The following is a 24,000-nucleotide window of genomic DNA, read 5'->3' on the forward strand; positions in this document are numbered from 1 at the left end:
AGACAGACAGACAGACAGACACTCTCTCTTCCCCTAAATTGACATTGTCTTCTCTTGGTCTTGGTAGAATCAATGATTGATGATCCAAAGCTAAACTCTGCTCCTAAAATGTTGTGGTGGTCTAGTCCAGAGAGGTGGGAATGTTATGTTGTGTATGTCCGAACACAGGATGGTTAATTGCCTTTGTGCAGAGAGAGAGATTGAGGAGCGAGAGCAAGTACAGCATGTAAGTAGGCCGCCGGTAATTAATACAGCGACCTCCCAGCTTGCACCTAAAATGTCCTTAGCCCAAGTAGCTTAATTTTTTTTCGCTTTTCCATAGCGCTTGTGATGTATGCACCGGGGTCAATATCATTGTCCATTCTCCTTTAAATCCGGCCATGTGAGGGTCCGCGCTTGTGAGGGTCCGCGCGCGTGCGTGTGTGTGTGTATGTGTGTGTGTGTGTGTGTGTGTGTGTGTGTGTGTGTGTGTGTGTGTGTGTGTGTGTGTGTGTGTGTGTGTGTTTCTGTTTCTGTTTTCATGCATGCATGAGTTCCATTAATCAGATCCCTCCCAATTTAAGTGAAGCATACAAACTGCCAGCTGTTGCCTGATGACTGACTGACTGACAGACAGACAGACAGACAGACAGACAGACAGACAGACAGACAGACAGACAGACAGACAGACAGACAGACAGACAGACAGACAGACCAAGGGAAGGGACAGACAGACAGACAGACAGACAGACAGACAGACAGACAGACAGACAGACAGACAGACAGACAGACAGACAGACCAAGGGAAGGGACATTCAGTTGCCATAGTAGCAATGCAGTACGAAACACAGGACAGATACAGGTAGGGGTGGAGAGATGCATCTAAGCTTCAAGAATAAAAATAGGATAGGATAGGCTGTAGTATACAAGCCTTCACAAAGTCATAAACACATGCACGCATGCATGCATTGCACGCACGCACGCACGCACGCACGCACGCACGCACTTTCTTGATATATGTATTTATTTATTAATTTAAAAGATTTTAAAGATATTTCTTTTTCAATTATTTATTACCGGATCTGGCATGGATGACAACCCCATCCCCCGGGCCATTTCACTAAAAGAGAATTGTCAGCAGCTTCTCCTGTAGCAGAAGCAAAAGAAGAGAACTGGCTGAAGTCCAGATTCAACTGGGTGTGCTGGCTCACCAGCTCATCACAGAGTCAGCCACATGCTGAGGATCAAGGCAGCAAATGATCACGAGGGTCCTGGAGCAGGACGGAGTGCTCACAAAAGCCCTGTCCACTGATAAAAATGCAGAATACCAAAAAGGGGCCTGCAGAACCAAGAAGCAGCAATGGAAGAAACAGCTAAAAGAAGAAGTAGTTGCTGGCAAGCTTCTTCAAGAAGAGCACAGTCACTGCACTGACTCAGAGCGAGGGAATTGAAAATGAACTTTTAGGCTACTTGCAGTCAGTTGCAGTCAGTAGTATGTAGAGAAAACCGAGCTATCTTTGCATACCAGCCCACCAGTTCCCCTTTCAAAAAGGCTTTCAGTTTCAGTGGTAACACTGCAACCTGCCACAGGGCATCAGCATAATCAGTCAGTTGTTGTTGTTGTAGTTGTTGTTGTTGTATAATAACATAAGGAGCATTCTCAGAGATAGAGAATGTTATTTTATATTCTTCATTTACATGTTGATACATTGTGCAGCTGTTTATATTTGCAAATGGGGAAGGCAACCCTGTCTTCATTTTGATCATAATCTGTTTTAGTAAAATGTAGCTTTGACTTTAGGCTAAAATGGAAGATGTAGCCCACTGAGATATATTGTTTATGTTACCATTCAGCACAAAAAAATAGCTCCCAGCCCTATTTTGAACAACTAAGAGTGCGTCAGTGCAGCCATCTTCCCTACAGCGTTTGTCTTTTAAACACCTGAAAGCAGCAGCAGTAGTCAGCGGGTCACGGAAGCACTGTTGTAAAGACAGTGAGCGCACGATGAACCACTCAAAGCGGGCATTGAAGGTGACAGCCACCGAACGTGAGAGAGTTTCAAATTGTGGAGAACCGCCCGCGAGGAACTTCAGAGGGATACTTTTCTGCCTTTTTTTAATGAAAGATTTATGTCTGCCTTGCCAGTTTAAAGTGGACTCTCATTGCACCCATTTTCCTCAATGTGAATAATATCTTTCCTGACTCCATATTGGTCGAATGACCTTGCCACTCTGATCAGAAGTTACTCTCTTGATATCTCTTCAAAATGTACCTCAGGTCTCAGTCTTATGCCTGGATCAGGGTCTTTTTCTCCAACGCATTCTCACTCCCATGTAAACTTCCACATTTCGTCATCAGGAAGAATGTGTTGTTTTCTCATATTTTCCCCTTCTACTCACTCTTACAGTATATAACTATATATGTACTGTATTTTCAACCACTAACTCTTCTCTTAGTTTCTGTTATCACACTGGCACTTCGTCCTTAAATGTTCTTGAATCACAGGAATATTGTCGTAATAGCATGGCCATCACACTCCTTACTCCTCATTGTAATACTGGCCTTGCAGGAGCTAATCAATTGTCACACTTGTTACAACCGCAGGATGGAATATTCACATTTTGTAAACACAAAATGTGAAATGATGGATTCCTACTTGCATTACCCAAAAAAATCATAAATCATTTATAATGCAGGTACAAATGTAAAGCGATGGTGTTAGAAACAAATTGTAGTCACTGCACTCTGTAAACGTGCAGTATTGCAACAGCTGCAGAGTGTAATCTCATCCGCTTTCAGGAACATTGTGTTCGGCTTGATCTTATACCGTTACAGGGTCCCATTTCAGCAGATTCAGAGATTCTATTTGAGAATACAGTATATGACACAACACACCAGCTGGATGGTCATTGAAAATGTTTGCATTTTGTCAATGGATCAGAGCTACAAAATGAGATATTACTTGCATAGATTGCCAACAGTTTTGGAAGTACCCAATGATTTCAACTTGATTGCATGGTTAATTTACTTATTTTTCTCTGAACTTGACATGAGAGATGACATTAACTGAATGATTATGAAAGACTTCACACAATCAACTGACATGATAAGTAACATTAATTCCTGTGAAGTAATGTAGGACTGAACCTGACTTGATATTTATGCCTTATTTACAGAATGTATACACCAATTTCAGTTCTGACATTTGGGTCAATGATAGACGAGTATTTGACAATTCTCTAACATTTGTTTTGACTGAAATACAGTACATTTCACATAGTTTGTGAGTACTGCTGTACAACCTATGCATGTGAGCCATGATGACTAGTATCTGCCGCGCCTGGTCACATACGTATATAATACACAAACACAGTGATCTTTGTGCTTTAATCCACAGGGATTGAACCATTATTTAATTTAGTAAAACTCATAGAGTCCCGTGTGAGAATATGCATAAGCGAATGTTATAATTACGACGACTGGGTTTCGCCAGTGTGAAACTCCTTCACTGATCGTTTTCGCATAATATCTAGACTATTTAAAGTCACATCCAAAGAGCAACACGCATCCAGTAGAATGCCAGGCATAGAGCATAATGCACACATGGGTCAATAGACTCCAATCACTTGTCAATAAACTGTGCTGACGCAGGAAGCCATGCAAACACAGTCTGCCTCATTGCACGGATCTATCAGCCCCCTAACTGCCTTAACCCATCAAGTGGCTTTGCTGCATGAAATATTGAGACACATTGTCTGGTTGAGACCACCTGTGGTCAGACATCATGTGAATTTCCATTACGGTGTTCCGGACAACACTGCAGGACACCGCAAGCCTCATGTGGTTTCTACCGAAGCCACTGTTGAGTATATTATTGATGCATTGAGCTACTGTGCAAACTGTAGTTTGTGAAGAGTGAAGAGTTGAACTTGTGTCTTCTGGACACGTCACCAGGCTTTACTCACAGCGGAAAACCTGCTTTTCATTCCGAATTGACCAGTGTGATTCGGTCGAGAGCACGCTTTCCGTATCTGATCATTTACAAAAACACATGCATGCACGCACCATTTTCCATATCCGCTCTCGACCCAGGCCTGATCAGCAACCTGCAAAGCGACTTGATCCCAGTCTACGTAGTCAGTTAATTACTAAAAGCTCACAATGACTCATGTTGCGACACATTATGAGTTTGTAGATGTGCTATTTTTGCAGAATGTCTGCCTATTATGACAATGCCTAGAACAAACAGTTGTGCAGTTTATGTCTATTGTTAGATCTATAACACCTCATTAAACACACCTGTACAGTACACTAATCTAACTGATCGATTGAGTACACATCGTGTTGTCACTAACTTGTCGTGCACTCTGTCCCCTACAGAGCAGCAGCTTCATTACATAAAGACTTGGTTACACGAAGATATGTCACGCCCCTTTCTGTAGTGCGGAAGCCCTTTGAGAAAGGCCCATCACCTTGCCTTCGTTTGCCTCTGTCTGTCTATGTCTCTCTCTCTCTCTCTCTCTCTCTCTCTCTCTCTCTCTCTCTCTCTCGATTTGACAGCCGACAACTTCACCGCTTCCAGTCTGTTTAGACTGTTGTTTTGCTTGTCTTTGTATTTCTTATGTGTTGCCTAGTCAATTTGATGGGCTTTAAGGTCTAGTGTATCGGGGTTGGTGTGTTTGTAATTCATTCTCTGCGGCTTATGTGTCACTTTCTCAAATCCCTCTAATATGATCTATCCGTCTAGGGCCGCTGGTCATCACGTCCTTGTGGATGGAGAACCCTGGAACTGCCAATCAGCAGTCCAGAAAGTTGAATTAATTTCAGCATATGTGTCCCTCAGTCTCTGCAGTTCCTTGCTCTCAAGGCATGGTCAGACATTTGCGCCAGAATAGCGCATCTGAATGCAAGCCGATCCGTCATATTTCCGACCATTTTCCATGTACAGTATCTTCAGGTTAGGAGGATATCCCACAGTCCCATTTGCAGATGGGATATCAGATATCTTCCGGGGATAACAGATATCTCAAGATAACAGATATCTTCCGAGGATGTGGGTAGTGCCAACAAAGTGCCGGTTTTCCAGATGTGTAGTTCTTTGACTTTATTTTTAGTAGTGACGACAGAGGAATGGATGCACGCATATGAAACATATGCACGTGCAATATAAAATATGAATATTATCCATATTAGTATTATTATCATTATCTTTACATTAGCACACCTTAACACTGATGAAAACATTGCATTGCATGATTTTGAATAGCAGCATGCATGTTGTGTGCATCCATTCCTCTGTCCTCACAAAAAATATCTCTAGTCAAATAAACTACACATCCGGAAAACTGGCACTTTGGTGGCACTGCCCACTAGCCCCGGAAGATCACAAAATGACACATGTTGACAAATCTATTCTTATGGCGGTCAGTGGCACACAATCTTTTCAACTGGGGGTCTATGGCCAAATACATATCAATTTGGGGGTCCTTATGGTGAAAACCACTGCTGAGAATGCACGCCTGTCCTTCCTCCCTCCTAGCCATCAATCTTTCCACTAGTTAAGAGATGCCTGTGCAGTCTGACTTAATGTCCCCTAAATGAGACTCAGCCTGGTGTTAATAATTGAAGCTCCCCCGGGTGATGCTTGTCCTAAAAAACACCCACCCACAACTGGTTTGAAGTCAGTGTTGAACTTTTATGAGTGAAAACATCCCAAGCCATTGTCCAAAACAAATCACATTGTGAGTCGTGACTTTTTGTTTTTGCTATTTTGGAAAATTTTGAAAATTAAACATTTGAGGGTCATTGTTTAGAATGTTCTTTTATTTTATTTTTTACTTTTTGAAAAGTGATATGAAGTTCAGGACATAACTGAACATACAACATTTCCACATCCACAGATTTGCATCTGCTGGTCCATATGATATCCCATAATAGCCCTGCTTGAATTTCCAAGTGCTGTTGAGAGCAGCTAACTACTTCAGGTGACCTCATTGTCTCTCTGTCACAGTCCCCCTGGGGCCTTGCTTGTATTTAATATGGAAAAGTCAGTGGCTCTCAGAGGAATCTGCAGTACAACAGCATACTATTATTATTATTATTTTGTTATTTATCCTGGAAAACCCTAGCTAAATATGGAGGCGTGTGTTGTCCTCAGCGCCTTGTCACTGTGTTGATATGACACCTTCCTCAAACCTTCTGTCAAGCGTTGTCATATATTTGCTATTTTCATTGGCATTGTTAGACACTTTGAGCAATGTCACTTATTGTCAGTACCACCTGCATTATCAGTATGGCAAGTATCACAAGTAAATGTGATGATTACACACATACACATGCATTGTGTGCACAATTCCGTTGCTGTCGGGCAGAAACCTTGTATCTCTACATATATACGGTCTACAAGCAATGCAACATGTGAGCCTGTAGATTGGCAATTTGTGAAAGTGGTTAAGTGTGTCTGTGGATTTTATAAATATTGAACCAATGCAAAGTATTAACAAGCTCTTGTTAATACTTTTTAATTAATACTTAAAATACCTCATAATGTATTAATACATTAATACTTACTATGAAATCATTTCTATATTGGATCTATTGGAACACAGGTAATTCTTTTCCCAGTTTCTGAAAAGTAACGTTTTAAGTGAAGTTTTGGACGTACAGGATTTCCACCGACAGTGATGACGTACACAAACACTCTCTCCCAAAGTGCACACACAGCCACAGCACCAAAGTCAACACAACCCCCTCTGAGAGAAGAAATCCTACACTGAATTTCCATAGAGATGAGATGAAAATTAGGCTGCTGCGCAACTTCCACTTTGAGGCTAATGAATGCGGATTGAAAAGTCGTCGATTCCATCTAGACACACGTCACAGACACCTGCGCCCCACACTCCTCAACTGCAGAAATAGAATACATTATTTAAATATTCATATCCCTACATAGAGCAGATGCATAATCAAAGCATTGATAATTCCTCTCTCGTTTCCTTTTTATCTCTGTCTCTCCCGTGGGGTTTGTGAGACATAAAAAAAAAAAGGTGAGTAATCTGTTTTAAGTCGTCCTTTTAAATGGCGTAATTTGTTATCCAGGGGGCTTGATGAATTGGTATGCTCTGTAGCAGTGAAGCGCACCATTAGTTGTGGTGTACTGCATGGTCTTTCTCTAGGCTCTGCTAGTTAAATGGTCAGAGGTAGAAGGGTTATGGGGTTAGTTAGGGCAGTGGTTCCCAATCTGGGGGTCGTGGGTCCCCAAATTATTTTGGGGGGTGTCCAGATGATTAGCTTAATGCGCAACATTGTTTTCTCACTCAACAATAAACAAACCAACAGTATACTGTAAGTGTTCTAAAGTGACAATTTAAGGAATTTTACGAGTGGTGGAAAAAGTACTCAAATTATTTACTTAAGTAAAAGTACCAATACTGCAATATAAAAATACTCTGTTACAAGTAAAAGTCCAGAATAAAAAAATTACTTGAGTAAAAGTACAAAAGTATTGGCATCAAAATGTACTTAAAGTACCAAAAGTAAAAGTACTAAATATTTGAAAATAGCCGATCTACAAGCTCATAACGCGTCGCGATGCGACGCGTTGTGAGCTTGTTGATCTGCTATTTTCAAATAGCCTAGGTATAATTTAGGGTTAAAGTGGTTAATGTATGTTTCATAATATCATAATTTATATCTGAAAAGTAACTAGTAACTAAAGTTTTCAAATAATTGTACTGGAGTAAAAGTACAATATTTGTCTCTGAGATGTAGTGGAGTAGAAGTAAAAATATTGGAAATTGGAAATACTCAAGTAAAGTACAAATACCTCAAAATTGTACTTAAGTACAGTACTTAAGTAAATGTACTTAGTTACTTTCCACCACTGCCTTTTTAATACCAAATTGTCAAATATTACATAAGAAAGAGGCAAACATTGTGAAAATAGCCGATCTACAAGCTCACAACGCCTCGCAGTGCGAGGCGTTGCGAGCTTGTAGATTGGCTATTTTCACAATATTTATCTGTGGAACCTAGTCAAACTGAATGTACCCTTGAGTTAGGGAAGTGTTCAACTGGATGGATGGATGGATGGATACATGGATGGATTAAAGGAAGAATGGTTGGATGGATGATGAATACTGTGTACTGCTTACTATTGCAAAATCTCTGTGTGTGTGTGTGTGTGTGTGTGTGTGTGTGTGTGTGTGTGTGTGTGTGTGTGTGTGTGTGTGTGTGTGTGTGTGTGTGTGTGTGTGTGTGTGTGCGTGCGTGCGTGCGTGCGTGCGTGTGTGGTCATGTGTTCTCTGAGTGTGTGTGTGCGAATGACCAACATACAGGCATTTAGCTTTGCATTCTATGCAGGATTTCGCATACAAGTGTGTCTCCACCACTGTGTGTCTTGTGTCAAATACATTTTGCATATACTGTACAGTATGTGAATGTGAATTGCTCAAGGTTATATGCATTAAGCTGCTCATTCAGGTCTCCCTCCACTCAGCTGCAAAAACTCAGCCGCTAAACTCAATGTACTGTCGAAGTGTACCATAAGACTTTCCCAATATTAAATTACACTTCTGATTTGGACAACACACATCTCAAGCTGTCTCAAAGATGAAAAGGTTCCACTCTGAAGAGACTTACCTATACACTCCTTACAAGTCATTCAGTTCACACCAGTGATTCTCAATCTTTTTAACTTCAAAGAGCCCTAGTTTAATATGCATTAGGCCAAGGTCCACCCTTTGATATGATTGATTTTTTTTTTAATCTCTGGGCCCTCAATCTACACTATAATCTCCTCAGTGTTACTCTAACTCTGAGAGTGTACAAATGGAACCAAATACAGGTCCATTTGTACAGTCTAGTAGTTACAGACCTGTAACTCCTCAAGGACCCTCAGGGGTCTCCCGGACCACACGTTGAGAACCAGCGGTTTACACCCATGTACCGCACACTGCATTTTGGCAGCGTCTCTAACTGAATTACCCATGCACCAAAGGGTGATTTAAACAACTTAAAATAATAGCTTTGGGCTGTAGCCACATCTGCTGGTATGATGGCCGCCGCGCGTCTGCCATAGCAGCACATATTTCTGCCTAGAAAAGCACTTAATCCGCATTTTGCAGATTGAACCGGGCGTCCGGCGGCAGCACGGACGGAAAGTGGTGTATTTCATGAATATCTTACTCAGCGGTCTGAGGCTAAACTGTTGTGTCAGGTATGGCCTCCATGTCAAGCCTGTTTGACCTTGCCGTGCTGGGGGTGGGGCACTCATGGCGGAACAACAGGCTAAAGGTGGAGAGCAAAGGAGAAGCGATAGCACAGACAGTGACTGCTCGCTTCATTAGAAGGGAAAGACAGGAGAAAGACAAACCGGAGAGGTGGCAGAAAAGGAACAGACGGAGGGAAAGGAATAAGGTGCTGTATAGCAGTTGGAGGCTGTTGAGGAAAAAACAGCAGTGCAAGGGGGAAAAAATGGAGAAGCTATCTATAAATTCCAGGAATCTCTGTCTTTCTGCATGTCTATCTGACTTTCTTGTGCGTACTGTATATCTCGAGCACTGTTCATCTGATCAACTTCACCCTTGGTGGGTGTATTGCTGAGGCACCCAAGGGAGTGCTGAGTCGAGAATGCTATACGCAGCCATATTTGTGGAACATAGGGCTGACCCCCTTCTGTACGAGGTGTTCTTTTCTCTCAGTTAAGACCATAGAGTTATAATATATCTAGAGGGCGGACTGCCCCCAGCTATTAATTTCAATGAAAGTTGCTCACTGGCGTTTGAAGCACCCGGAAGTACCTCTACTTCTGCATTTGGGCACCACATTTGGGTGCCCAAATGCGGAAGTCTTGAGCACCGAGCAGGCACACTACGGTTTCAAACAGTAGAAGCACGCGCAGTGGCGTTTTAAATGCGGAAGTATTGCATTCTCAGATTTGACCACCAGGCGACGGCCGCTTCACTGTTCTACCGTGGCTCTGGGGGCTTGGTTAAGACGCATTTGAGCAACTCCTCTACTGCTTGAGTGGACCCTGCTCTTTGGCTAACTGGACAATACTGTCATACTGGCCAACTGAATGTAGCCTCACAAATGTGAATCAGCTTGGTAGTGAAAAACCCTTCAAGCAAAACCCTGTGACGAACGAATGCACCTGAAGCGACAGCTCACTGACCCTAACTCTAACCACCACCCTTGGTTAATAATAGTAATAATGTGAACCATAATAAGCACGGTGCCAAAACAGACTGTAAACCTTCAGCAAACCCCTTTTGTGCACTGTTTCTCAACACCAGGGATCCAAATGTTGGGGTCTGTAACTCTTGAGAGTGTACAAATAAGACCATTAAAATCATATTCATTTCCATTTGTACACTCTCAAGACTTAAATGAACACATACAATGTAGCCTACGTGGGGTCCCAGAGATATCAAATTGGAATCCGTGGCCTAATGCAATATCCAACTAGTGGTCCTTGAAATCAAAAAGGTCACTTCTTTTATTATGAATGAATAAAGACGGCACAGTGTCAAAAGGGTTCGCACGCAACCTTTGCGTGTAACGATGCAAAGGAGCAGTCAGTAGTGTTGATTTTGACAGCAAATTTTAATTCAGTTTTAGTTATAGTCTTTTGAATCAAATTCCATTTAGTTTTAGTCATATTTTAGTCATCTGAAATGTTTTACTGTTAGTCTAGTTTTAGTCTACTAAATATCCTAAGATTATAGTCGACTAAATCTACAGTTTATTTAGTCGACTAAAATGATGGCCGTGATGGCGTTGTAATGGCTGATTTTACACTTGGTTGCATGCTGAAAATAGCCGATCTACAAGCTCACGCAACGTGTTGTGAGCTTGTAGATCTGCTATTTTCAGCATGCAACACCTGAGCGCAACCAAGCATAAAATGACTTGTCTTTTAGTTCTACTGGATCTCTTCTTCACTAGTCCCTCACTAACATTTTCGTCATAGTTTTAGTCGACAAAATGAACACTGGAGCAGTGGACAAAGTAAGCCAGAAGCCTTGGCTATCCATCCATCCTTACCTGTGTATGATGCGCTTGCTGCGCAGGTAGCCCAGCGCCAGGGCCACCTCGCAGACGTAGAGCTTCACCGTCTCCTCAGAGAAGTGCACATTCTGCTGCAGGTGGTAGCGCAGGTCACCTCCTAGCAACAGGTCCACCACCATGAACATGTCCTCCTCGTCCTGGAAGGAGTACCTGAGAGAGAGAGGGGGGGGGGGGGGTTGTAAGGAAAGATGGAGGACAGCGGGACAACGGGGAGTGTATGGAGGGGTAGGGTGAGAGAAGGAGAAGAAAAACATGTAAGAGTGAATCAGAATCAGTTTCATTTGTCACGTCACAGTTTTACAGGTGTAAAGCAGTGGGTGAGATTATTTTTTCGTCCGTTTTGTAGTATTCAGTGAAAAGAGAGATGACAGAGGTAGAAAGAGAGCAAAGGGAAAGAGATAGGAAACAGGTTAAATACAAATAAAAACAAATAAACGTATCCACATACATATACAAGGACATGATAGGGGATGAGGAGCAGGGGGAGGGAGGGAGTGGAGAGGGAGAGGAAGCAGACAGTTAAAAGGTCATTATTTTAGGGCTGTAACGCTCAATTTATTTCCTAGCGATTATTCTTTCGATTACCTATTCAGCATTTTTGCTTTTTTTCAATTATTGTATATAATCGATTAAATTGATTAGTTTGATTAACAGTTGCACTCCTAAATTATTTCCCTTGTCTTAAAACTAGGAATATAAAGGATTCATACAGTACATGCCAGTTCATACAGATTTACATAATCACAAATTCACTAGAGACGATTCAGCTCAATGAAATCACTGCGGAGTGTTGCGTCACTTTACATCACCAAAGTTGAGAGAGTTGAATGGTTTCAGACGAATCCCATTCAATGGGAAAAAGCAAAGGCAGTAAGTTCCTGATTAGTCTAGAAGGTGGTGGTTCTGCACGTCATGGCAGCAACAGAGAAAAGAAAATGGTCTCACATGTGCTTTTAGACAGGTTCATGAGTCATGGCTGAGGTATGAAAGGCTCAACAAGCGTATCCATAATGAATAACACGTAATGAAAGGCAGCCAAGGACCCTATTAAAGTCCTCACAAAGCTTCCAGAGGTCTCCATGGTACTCTACACGTCATGACTGACACCACATTGCTCAAAATACCTTTCAAACATTTCTGACGCACACTCACAGCACTATTTCTGACGCACACTCACAGCACTATGCCGGAGGCACACATTTAATGCTGCAAGTCACAAACAAAATTCAAGGAAACAATAGCCCTGTCTGCATCTTTATGTGATCTGAAGCAGCAAATGATTCACAGGTCAATTATACCAGTGCATCACTTTATTGAGTACAAACTCAGTGGACTACAGCATATTAAGCAAAGAGAGATGGACACAGAAATAATGAGGTGCGGCTGAATGGAACCAAATTTAGCTGCTCCATTCCCCTCTGGGAGGAGGTGAAATCAATAATATGAAAAATATTGGGTTTTGGTGTTAACTTTTATTCTCTTTTATATGGTGGTAAAAAATAAAAGCTGTTTCAGAAACTTTTCTCATCCGTGGGCCTCTTTGTATACACCATAAACCACCCTTTGGCACAGATGACCTACAGAATGTGGTTACAAAAAGACAGGTGAAACTGAGATTACTAGCATACTGAACATTTTCTTCTGAGGGGTCAGGGCATACAAGCATACAGCAGTCCAGTGACGGGTTCAAGGACTCTTCCATCAAAGGACAAACATTCAGACGTACCATAGATGTCCTAGAGATGCCGCGCTTCCAAAGAAATCTTACTTAACTGCTAAGCAACACTCTGTCTAGATCACCACCTCCAAAAATCGATACACCCCGTCCCCCACAGACTTTTCTCCCTCTCCACCGAGAAACAGGACTTGAACAAATATTGCGTGTCTGTCCATCGATCTGGTTCATGTCGTCCATTAGCCTCTTTTGAGAAATGCAGTAGACATCATCAGGCAATCTAAAATTGCCTGGGATAAAGCTGGACAGTCATGTCAGACAAGCCTCCATGAACTCATGAGTCTGAAAGAGGAATTTGTCTGTCATGTCTTTTGTCTCTTGAGGAGTTAACCACTTAAACCCCAGCATGCTTATTCTAGGGGGAACATTCGCCAATCTACAAACAACTTGTGAAAAAACAGTAGACGATCCGGGCAGGAGTAAAAAGAGGAACAGCCTTTATTTATCAAAAGGCAACTGCCAACATGTTCATCAGGGCAAAAAAGGGGTCGTGTGTTGTTTTTTACCTCCTGTGAGCACCTGGTTGTTCTTGACTACAAAAAACTTGCTTGCTATTTTTGGCAAAGAGATTTGTTAGTACACTTGTAACTCAGGTCCGTTTCACCAAGAATATAGCCGCGCCATTCCAGGCCGCCAAACGGCCGGTGGGCCACCAAAAAGAAGAAAAAAATGATTGAACATTTTTTTGCTCCCGTTTTAGGATTATTACGGTCATTTCCAGGTCGCGCGGCCCAATTATTAGTTACGTTACTGTTTGGGCTGGGACGTTTTTCAGCAGTTGCGTAATTTACATAGGGTTGTTGCTGGGTTAAAACAACATGCATACGCATACATGTAGTGTGCATGCATACGCATACATGTAGGCCTCCATGTCTAAGTGTATCAGTGTGATGCAGTGAGGTTCTGACTTGGCAGAATCATCCATCCAGTATTCATGCATCAATCAAGCTGTGGCCTGCACAGCATGCCTGCATCAGCAGCACACAGCCCACTGGCCTCTCACTTGAGGAGCCGTTGCACAAATCGCCATTGATTTTACATGCCTGGCTTCCCACTGGGACTGTACTTTCTGCCTTTCAATGCTCTGGTAATTAGCCTCTGGAAAAAAAGATGTGTGCACATATATATATAAAGTATAAAGACAGTCATGCTTTCATGTAACATACTGTATAACCCTATTCAGGGGTGAACATTTTATTTACTCCCCCCCCCCCCCCCCCCCCTTTTTTCTCCCCAATTAAGTCGTTATGCCAATTGATTCCTCCCCACACACATTTTACCACAGCACCACCCGAGCCCCCCCCCCCCCCCCCCCCGAGTCTATAAGGGTACAAACTGTGAGCTTGTAGATCGGCTATATCGGCGAAGAGATTTGGGGTAGAGGGAAGAACTAGAGTATCTTGTATAGAGCCGTGCGGGACCCCGAACAACTAAGTACATAGGGATTAAGTGGTTAACATCTTCACTGAAGTTGGAAAGGTGAGGTCAGCCGCCACTTCTAAAGAACCAACTCCCAAGACTATCTGAAGCACTCGCCCAGCACTTCTGAGAGATTCATGGGCCGGTTCATTCTAGTATCCGTGTCATTCGGTACTGGTTCTCTTCCACGGGGTTCTTACTGGCAAACATTTCGCCATAAGCCGTCTCTGCGGCTTATGCCCAATGCAGAACAACCCCGTGGTGGTTCTGTGCCGACATTGGTTCCTTCTTGTCCTCGTCCAGTTCCGACTGTTTTGTGTGCATGGTGTTTAGGAGGAAGGATTGATTGAGCTGACTCCAGCCTGTCTACCGAGGCTCACATGATGCTGAGACCCCTTGATGTCTGGCTCTCAGCGGCTTCAGGGGCCTGGAAAAGGCTGTCAGTGAAGCTCACTGCTGTAGTTGCACACACACACTTGCAAACATGAAACCAGAGGGAAGTGATTCACGCTCACACATTTTAATTCTTTATTTGAATCCACAAATTAAAATTGAATTACAGGGAAACAAATATAACAGGGTTAGACAGTTCATGGGCACCTAAGGGTACATACAGCACCTTCTCCTAAACACGCACACGCGCGCACACACACACACACACACACACACACACACACACACACACACACACACACACACACACACACACACACACACACACACACACACACACACACACACACACACACACACACACACACACACACACACACACACACACACACACACACACACACACACACACACACACACAGCAATATTGGTTGAGAGAATGAGGTTTCCAGAAACTTAATAACATCCAAACTACTTCTATGTTGCATTAGAACTCAGGTCCACTTTTAACCTTTCTCCAGTGACTGGCTGGTTCTCTGGGTGCCTCATGCTAGAACTGATTTGGGTGAGACTGCTTTTAGTGCTAGTGCAGCAGACTCAGAATCTCCAGCAGCGTGACTTAAAACTGAATTCTCTTGTTCCTCATGGACGCTTCACGATTGTGCTAGAAAATCATCCATTACCATATTAATTGTTTTTGTGTTTGATTATTATTATTATTATTATGTTTGGGTGAATTATACCCATCGTTGCAAATGAAGGCTTGCCCTCAGTCGATTATTCTGTGTATTAAATAAATAACTAATCAAATGTAGATTTTGGGCAAACAGGGGGTTGCCACAGCAGAGAAAGTATAGTTCATGGAGGATAGATAGACAGGACTGTGATCAGAATGAATGTGTCTGATGATTAATTCAGTAATAAGGAAGATCTTGGATTTGACTTGGCAAATATTTAATGTGTGAAGTGAATACAATTGGAGTAAAAGCAACATAGAAAATGAAGCAGTAAACCGTCTGAGTGAAAATACTTTCTATATTTACTTAAATTAAATAGCAAGGTGTATTATGTACTAATTAAGTAACAGGAAAATTAATGTGTCTAGACTGTCTTGTGTAACGAGTAACGAGTGGGTAAAGTTTAAAGATACACTCCATGACTTTCACGTCCCACCTGGGATTTGAATCCGGGTGGTGGTGTTTTATTCATGAGCTTCAGGCAGTACAGTACTTGAACAAACAGTAGATGTCCTACCCGAAACCTGGGTAAAATCTTCTCAATGGAGTAGGGGTTTGGTTGAAATAATGTTTTATTCATAGAAATATGTTCCAGATTGCAGCTTTAACCGAGCTATTAAAACGGGAAGCATGTATCTTACTCAAAAATAGAAAAGTGCTGACCTTATAACTCGGAGGTTGTGAACAAGTAATGAGTTCAAAGAGTTTGTGAGTTCAGTCATGATGGGGAAATTATTAATCAGGGGTAATTTGAACTTAGTCTAGAGATGTATATGCAGTGGTGGAAAGTAATGCAACCATTACATTTTTCCATCTCCCAAATGTGTGCACCCCACCCCCAGCCACCCCCCTTTTACTTTATTTGAGTATTTCATTTGTTTTATACTTAATACTTTATACTCCACTGCATCTCATAGGCAAATAGTGTGAGCTTGTAGATCTGCTATTTTTTTTAAAGATCTTAACACAGTTTGAAGTCTTGAAAAACGTGTTAAATGAGCCATTCATTGAGTAACTTTACTTTGGTACTGTACGTATATTGTGATGCCAATACGTTTGTACTTTTGTTACTTGTAACAATGCAGTATTTCTGCTTTGTGGTATTGCTACTTTCAGTAAAAAAAATCAGAGTACTTCTTCCACCACTGTGTGATCTGTATCTGTATGATTTTATTGGTGGAGTATGGTGTGTTCTGTGTTACTGTGCAACAGAAAAAAATCACTGGAACCAGCAGCCTAGAAAGTTAGCACGGAGAGATAGTATAAAAATAAACAGAATAGAAAATAGAATAAAGTATGGGGATTGCCTCAATCTCCCCGGCTCTCTGGCTGTACCGAAGCCTCCGGCGAGGCCCTCGTTTCCTCTGCGCTAAAAAAAGAACAGCTATAATAACACCTCTGAAGAAACCACTAAGAGAGAAAGGGCCACCGTGGTCGTGGTCGGGTGATAGGAAATTATAGTAGGACTGATCATCTGCTCTGGTCTCCTCCACATTATGGTAATGAGGCTCATAAGAGTGTGGTGCTCTCCTGGCATAAATCCTGCACAAAAAGCAGACGGTTCCACCCACATAACGGTGTGTGGTGCACCTGAGTGGCTGAGACCATCTGCCATGGTATCAATCATTCTGACACACAGACAGACATAACTTGGATTCTGTCCTTCTACCCCCCCCCCCCCCCCCACTCTCTCTCCCTCTCTCTCTGGGCTCCCTCCCTCTCTCTCTCTCAAAATAAGTATAGGAGTGAAAATGTCCCAAGGATGTGACAAATACAGACGTGTGCAGGAGTGTGTGAAGGACTGAGCGGGGTCTCTCAAGGTCTGAGAGGAAGAATGGGTTCCCCCCCCCAGAGAGTCTGGAGCACTTGACGGCTTAGAGACAACGCTGGAGGATGATGTGAAAGGTTTACAACAGTCGCCACTAGATGTTAGAGTGACAAACCCTGACTGAGATGAGTGACAATTTGTATTAACCCATTCAATCCGGGAACGCCATCTACAAATGTCATCTAAATCCTAACAGGTTTCTGAAAGCCTATGTTGCTATAATATCAGTGGTGCTCAAACTTTTTCGTGTGTCAAGGACCACCCAAAATTATATGTATTTGACAGCGGACCCCCTTCTCAAAATACTTAGTTCCAGGGACTCCCAGAAGCAAAGATTTGAGTTACAAATGTTCACTTTGAAAATATGTATATATTCAAAGGTTTGAACAAATTTCCACATTTAAAAAAAAAAGAAGCAGATCAACAAGCTCATAGCGTGGCACTCGGTGCCTTGTATATCTGCTATTTTTGAATAGCCAAAATCTATAATGACATTGATGCGTTCCCGGATTGAATGGGTTAAAGAAAAACAGGAATTTTCTTAACCACTAGAGACAAGACTAAATAGTTAAAATAGCCAATCTACAAGCCATGAATACAAGCCATGCCAGGTCGACAGCTCTGCAAAAAACAAAACTGAACACCTGAAATATTTAGGATCCTGGACTGTGATAAGTGAAGCTGAAAATGAGGATAAAGACTTCTTCCTTGGCAGAACGGGGGAAGCTAACTTTCCCGTGGGTTAAGAACACTGGCTCTCAACGTGACCCGCAGGGCTCCATGAGTAGTCTGGAACTCCACAGCTGTACAAATGGAACCAAATGGCTTCTATTTGAACAGTCTCGGAGCCACAATAACACTAAGGATTTCGTAGATTGCGGTCCAACGGGGGTCGGTGGCCTAATGCATATTTGAAACGATGAATTATTGAGAAATTGATATGAATTATGAATTATTCCACAAAATTAAAAGGGTTGGGAATCACTGGGGCGCTACACAGCTACAGCACATCTGCTAGACCAGTGGTTTTCAAAGTGGCTACTTGAGTGGGTTCCAGGGGGTCCTTGGCCAGCAAACTTTGTTAATATAACACCCATGTAACCACTGTAAGTCTATTTTATATAGCTTACAATGTGTCACACCTTGACAAAAAAAACACACAAATCTTATGGGAGTCCCTAGCACAAAATCTGTGGGTAAATACATGTCAATGTGTCGTGATTTGATCCATCCATCTGCAGGCTGGCAGACGGCTGTTACGTAATCCATTGAAATAAAGAAAAGGAGCAGATGGTTTTCTGCTGAGGAAACAGCAATGAAAGCGACCAATTCCAGAACAATCATTATCTCAATGTACTATATTCTATATATCATCTGGGGGGGGGGGGTTGCCAACCGGTCCCGTACGTTCCCAAATCACGAGTCAATGTGGGGGTCCTTCACATGAAAATGTTTGAGAACAACTATGACCAGTGGTTTTCAACCTTTTTTGCGTCAAGGACCCCCAAATTGACACACATTAGCCCAGGGACCCCCATTTGAAAAGTTATGCCACGGACCCCCAATAAGAGACGATGTTTACGGCTCTAGCAGTGATTCTCAACCATTTCAATTTCAAGGACCCCCAGTTTAACATGCATTAGGGCTACAGACCCCCATTTAATGGCATTTCTATCTCTGGGACCCCAATTTTTATTATAAAATCAATGTTAATGTAAGGGTCCATTTGGTTCCTATCTATCATTTAGCTGGGGACCCCCTGGAACTCCCTCAAGGACCACTGGTGGTCCCCGGACCACTGTTTGAAAACCACTGTGTTAGACAGTTACAGTACATCTGTGCACCATGTTACACGGCTACAGTACATCTGCTGGACAGCTATAGTACATCTGTGCTCCATGCTAGACAGATACAGTACGTCAGCAGTGTTGTCATGTTTGCTTATTATAAGCGACTTTGGGCTTGTTCTTCTGTAAAGTCACGTGTAAATATTCGTAGTTGTGGGTTTCGTTTTTTTTGGTTTAAACCAGTGGTTCTCAGACATGTTTCATGTCAAGGACCCCCAAATTATTGTGTGTTTGTCCGCCGACCCCCATCTACAGTGATAACAGACTAGAATACAAAGGGAATCGGGATTTGGCATGACAAGTAAATTTGGAGAAAAAAAATTGGAAATTGTAAAAAAGAAAAAAAGAGATAGATAGATTGATAGATTGAAAATATTCTTTCAATGCTATCGACTTCTCACCACTCATCTCATTCTCTCTGGTTTGTTAGGGCATTAGCTCATTAAAGATGGCAAGTGCAGAGCCTCCACAACCGATATTGACGACAAAGATGACGGCAAGAATTACTTCACATTTGAGGCAAATGAACAAGGAAAGGCAAAACATGCAAGCAAGGCCATATTGCAAGCAATGCCTCAGAGCAGAGCTAACACAATACATTTAGCAAAGCACCTGTTGGACTGACATGCTGACCTTGAGAGGTTGGTGACAGCTCCCCTTTCAGCATCACTGAAGCGTTAAACAAGATTGCCCAGTTGGTAAACTGTTGTTGAAAAGTGTGTTGTCCTGTCGTTGGCACAACAGCCATTACTCAAAACTAAGCTAATCCCCCTCAGTCCTGAGGAATTTCAGACAGCAGAGTTTCAGTTGATAGGAAAATACTTTGACTATGCATCAGAAGGCCTACTCGGGAACGATGCAAGTCCAGAACGATGCAAATTGGGAATGCATGCCCCACCCGGTTATGCAATACCCATTCTAGCCATTGTCAGAGTACCCGTTGTACCCGTCTTTTGTGTGTGTTTCTGAGCCTTTATTTGATAGATACGGTGGTGAGAGATAGAGAATAGGGAAGTGACATACGTATACATATGGTCCGTCCAGCTAGGAATCATACCAGGGACTTGCTCAGGCATTAGAGCCCATGTGGTATGCATAGTAACTACTAGGCTCGCCCGAAAGACTGCACTGCTTTTCTTTTTACTTGAACGTTAGTGCCTTTTGAATGTGTGACAATATCAGAGGCTTTTGATCAGGCGCACTCCCTCAAGAAGTAGAAATGTTTTCAATGTTTTCAGTATGAATTAGTATGCTCACACTCAAGTCAACAGCTCTGGGACCGAAATGAATTGAACTTAACTGAGCTTTGGTGCAGAAATCTATTTGTTATGTCAGCACTATCTCTATTCCAATTAAGAGAATACCTTAGAGTCTTTGGTCTCCACTGACAATTCACTCGGGGGTGATTTGCTAACGGTATTTTATTAGTTTTAACAAGTATTTTCTCTCTCTCTCTTTCTCTCTCTCTCTCTCTCTCTCTCTCTCTCTCTCTCTCTCTCTCTCTCTCTCTCTCTGTCTCTCTCTCTCTCTCTCTGTCTCTCTCTGTCTCTCAGTATGCATCTCGGCTGCATACTGTAGATACTGGACCCCTGAATTATAGGTGAAGTGAATGGTCTCAGTTTGCCCCAAACAGGTCATTATTTCATTTGGATGCCTTACTGTCTTTACTTGCAAGACATTGCGCTGCGTAATGTTGATGAATTCAATGTTGCATCTCTGTGTGTGTGTGTGTGTGTGTGTGTGTGTGTGTGTGTGTGTGTGTGTGTGTGTGTGTGTGTGTGTGTGTGTGTGTGTGTGTGTGTGTGTGTGTGTGTGTGTGTGTGTGTGTGTGTGTGTGTGTGTGTGTGTGTGTGTGTGTGTGTGCGTGTGTGTGTGTGTGTGTTATTTTGTGTGTGTGTGTGTGTGTGTGTGTGTGTGTGTGTGTGTGTGTTTTTGTCACTTCGAACGCACTAAATAAGCATTTTCACACACGTTCTTAGCAAACCTGACCACAGTATAGTCATAATATTTACACACACACACACACACACACACACACACACACACACACACACACACACACACACACACACACATACACACAAACCGTAAATTAGGAACGAAGCAAGGGGGGGGGGTCTGTGTTATTTCACACACACAGCGAGAGAGATGTGCGCACACACATACAGACACAGCTGCCGCTGCTCAAGGCACACAATGTTTCTTAGCATTGCATGTGCGAATGGCCAGCAATTGTTTTTGCTGGACAGACCGCGGTAGAAGCTGTGTGAAGTTGTGTCCATGTCCAGCATATGTTTGCACATTAGACCATGAACTGCTATTGATTTGAAAGTCTGTCCGCGTCAGGCCGTGTTGTTGTGATGCTGTTAGTGAACAACGTTGTGTCTGTCTGTGTCCAGTGACTGCGGGTACAGCGCTCAGCAGTAAGATCAAATTACTAAGAAGGGGAGGGGCCGTTGGAAGCGTGGAAGGAAAAATAACAGATCTTCAAGCTAACAATGTGTCGAGTCGCGACGCGTTGTTAGCTTGTAGATCTGTTCTCCAAAATGGTGAGGTATATTGCGTCAGACCACTTCCGGCGCTAGGGCCACCTAGTGGCCAAAACGCTTGCCAAATAATGGAGTTTTATACAAACTGTACATCGTGCATGTACAGTAACGGTGGGAAAGCAGCTCATCTTATAGCCAGAATACTGAGGAATATTTGTGCAAAGTGCAGAGTTATTTGGAGTACATGTCTGCTGTGAGACCCTGCCCATCGCTGACTCCGAACTCCATGGGTGTCCTTAATTCTGGTAGAAAGATGTCCTCTTCACTGGCTGACCTAAAAACACTGTTGGATCAGTGGTTGACACAAGGCCAGGGGTGCCTTGGGATTTTGTAACAACCTCACATTACAGTCATTATTTCACCATTGTTGGGCAGAAACCTTGCATTTCCATATTAACCCCCTTTTCTCCACAATGTAGTCGTTATGCCAATTGATTCCTCCCCACACACATTTCTGTGTCGTCACTGCTATACTGACTCACCTGCCAGTGAGGAGCCCCCACCAGGAGAGTCCTCCTCCTCCCACCCAACACTCCCTACTGCCCTACTGACAGGCTTTGCCCCAGCCCGTAGGAGTACATGCACACAAATATCACCCTCCCCGCCCAGATTCCCTCCCCCGAACACAGGCTAATTGTTTGTATAGGCGCTCGACAAAGCCGGATGCACCGTTTCACTTTAGTTTTTTGTTGTGATATAGATTACGGTAGTCAGGGGGAGATTCAACAAGGTCAAAAAAATAGCAAAAATAGTATATCTACAAGCTCACAACATGTTGTGAGCTTGTAGATCTGTTATTTTAGCTATTTTTGAAGATTTTGACTAAAAAGACAAATACTTTAGTTTTCATTGTAGTTATTAGACCCTGTCCTTTCGTCTCGCTGTTATTTTGTTTGTTTGTTTGCTTTAGGAGTGAGCCCAGAGAGTCACTGTTTTCTTTTTGTTTTGTTTTAGAGGGCTACATAAAAACAATTCAGTTGTTGGTAGTCGTGGCTCTCAGTTCCCACCTCCCTCCCGACCCATTTTTTTACACCCAGTGCCAATTGTCTATGTAATCCTGGGCACTACCTTCCCTCTGCCAACCTAGGGAGGCCAGGGCCGAGCTCATGCCTCCTTCAATGCATGAGAGCCAACTGACCTTCTTGTCACCTGACAGGGGAGAGTTTCCCTGGTTGGACGTAGCGGGTGGAAGGAACAGGTTATTCCAACCAGTTCCTTTCCCCTCCATCAGGCGCCCCGGCTGGCCAGGGGGAGGCAGTATAGTGACCAGGATTACAGCATGTTTTTGTGAGGGTACCTACTCTAGGGAACACAGGGAGAACATGCAAACTCCACACAGAGAGGCCCTTTCGCCAACCAAACCTAGGGTATGGGCACTGATGACGCGGAGGAGAGAACACGCCCCCAGCGCCCACAGCGTCCCCTGCGGGAATCGAACCCAGGACAATATTTTGCCACCAAATATGTACAGCTACCCTTATAGGCAAAGGGTGAATGATCGCGTTCGCGTTCTTTTGGAAGAAGCTGTGCAGAAGGCTTGTTCAGCCAGCAGTTGGTTTCTGTGTCAAACACTCTGGTGTTGTTGTAGGAGAATCAAAGGTATAGGCCTACAGCTTGTGTGTGAGGTTGTGCCTAGGGCTGTCCCCTAAAAGTCGACGCGTCGGGCGGGGAGCTTGACGTCGACTCGCATTCCTTGAGTCGAGTCGTCAATGCCATTGGCCAAAAAAATAAAAATAATAATAATATATATTTTTTTTATTTGAATAATCGATTCATCGAATATTCGAATACTTATACGTCGAATACTAAAAATCACTATTCGTAAATGCCCTAGTACATACTAGATTTTATATATATATATATATATATATATACATATACATATATATACATATATATATACATATATATATATATATACATATACATATATATATATATATACACACAACACACACACTCTGTGCTCATACTGAGCAGCCGGGGTAAGAGTCAGGGTAATGGTGCATTTTCTCCTCTGAGATACCTTGTTAGATTTGGTATTTTGATATTAACTGTAATTACTTTTAGACATGGACTCTGGCAGTCCTAGAAAGGCCATAAATCATCATTACCCATGTTGGAGTGAGAGAGAGACAGAAAGAGAGAGAAAGTTTGATACAGAATCAGAGATGTGGTTAGAGTGCATGACTTTTAAAGGTCCTGCACACATAACATCCCATAAAATAATAATGGGGAAAGAAATTATAAAATCTTTGAAAAGTAGTAAAAAAGAATGTCTGTGTGTGCGTGTGTGTGTGTGTGTGTGCGTGCGTGCGTGCGTGCGTGCGTGCGTGCGTGCGTGCGTGCGTGCGTGCGTGCGTGCGTGCGTGCGTGCGTGCGTGCGTGCGTGCGTGCGTGCGTGCGTGCGTGCGTGTGACCATGAGAGATCAGCAGGAAGAC

General features: G+C 42.8%; 1 protein-coding gene across 1 annotated transcript in view; it reads right to left on the reverse strand.

Annotated features, from left to right (window-relative positions):
* The window catches only part of stk32a (serine/threonine kinase 32A), a 115,041-nt gene that overhangs the window by 64,793 nt on the left and 26,248 nt on the right, over nucleotides 1-24,000 (reverse strand). Inside the window, exon 4 of the mRNA XM_084074901.1 lies at nucleotides 11,027-11,200. Coding sequence (XP_083931027.1) covers nucleotides 11,027-11,200 — 174 coding nt within the window. The remainder of the gene's footprint in view (nucleotides 1-11,026; nucleotides 11,201-24,000) is intronic.

The sequence above is a fragment of the Gymnoscopelus microlampas genome, assembly GCF_963454915.1.
Source record: "Gymnoscopelus microlampas genome assembly, chromosome: 12".
In the NCBI taxonomy this organism is placed as follows: Eukaryota; Metazoa; Chordata; class Actinopteri; order Myctophiformes; family Myctophidae; genus Gymnoscopelus; species Gymnoscopelus microlampas.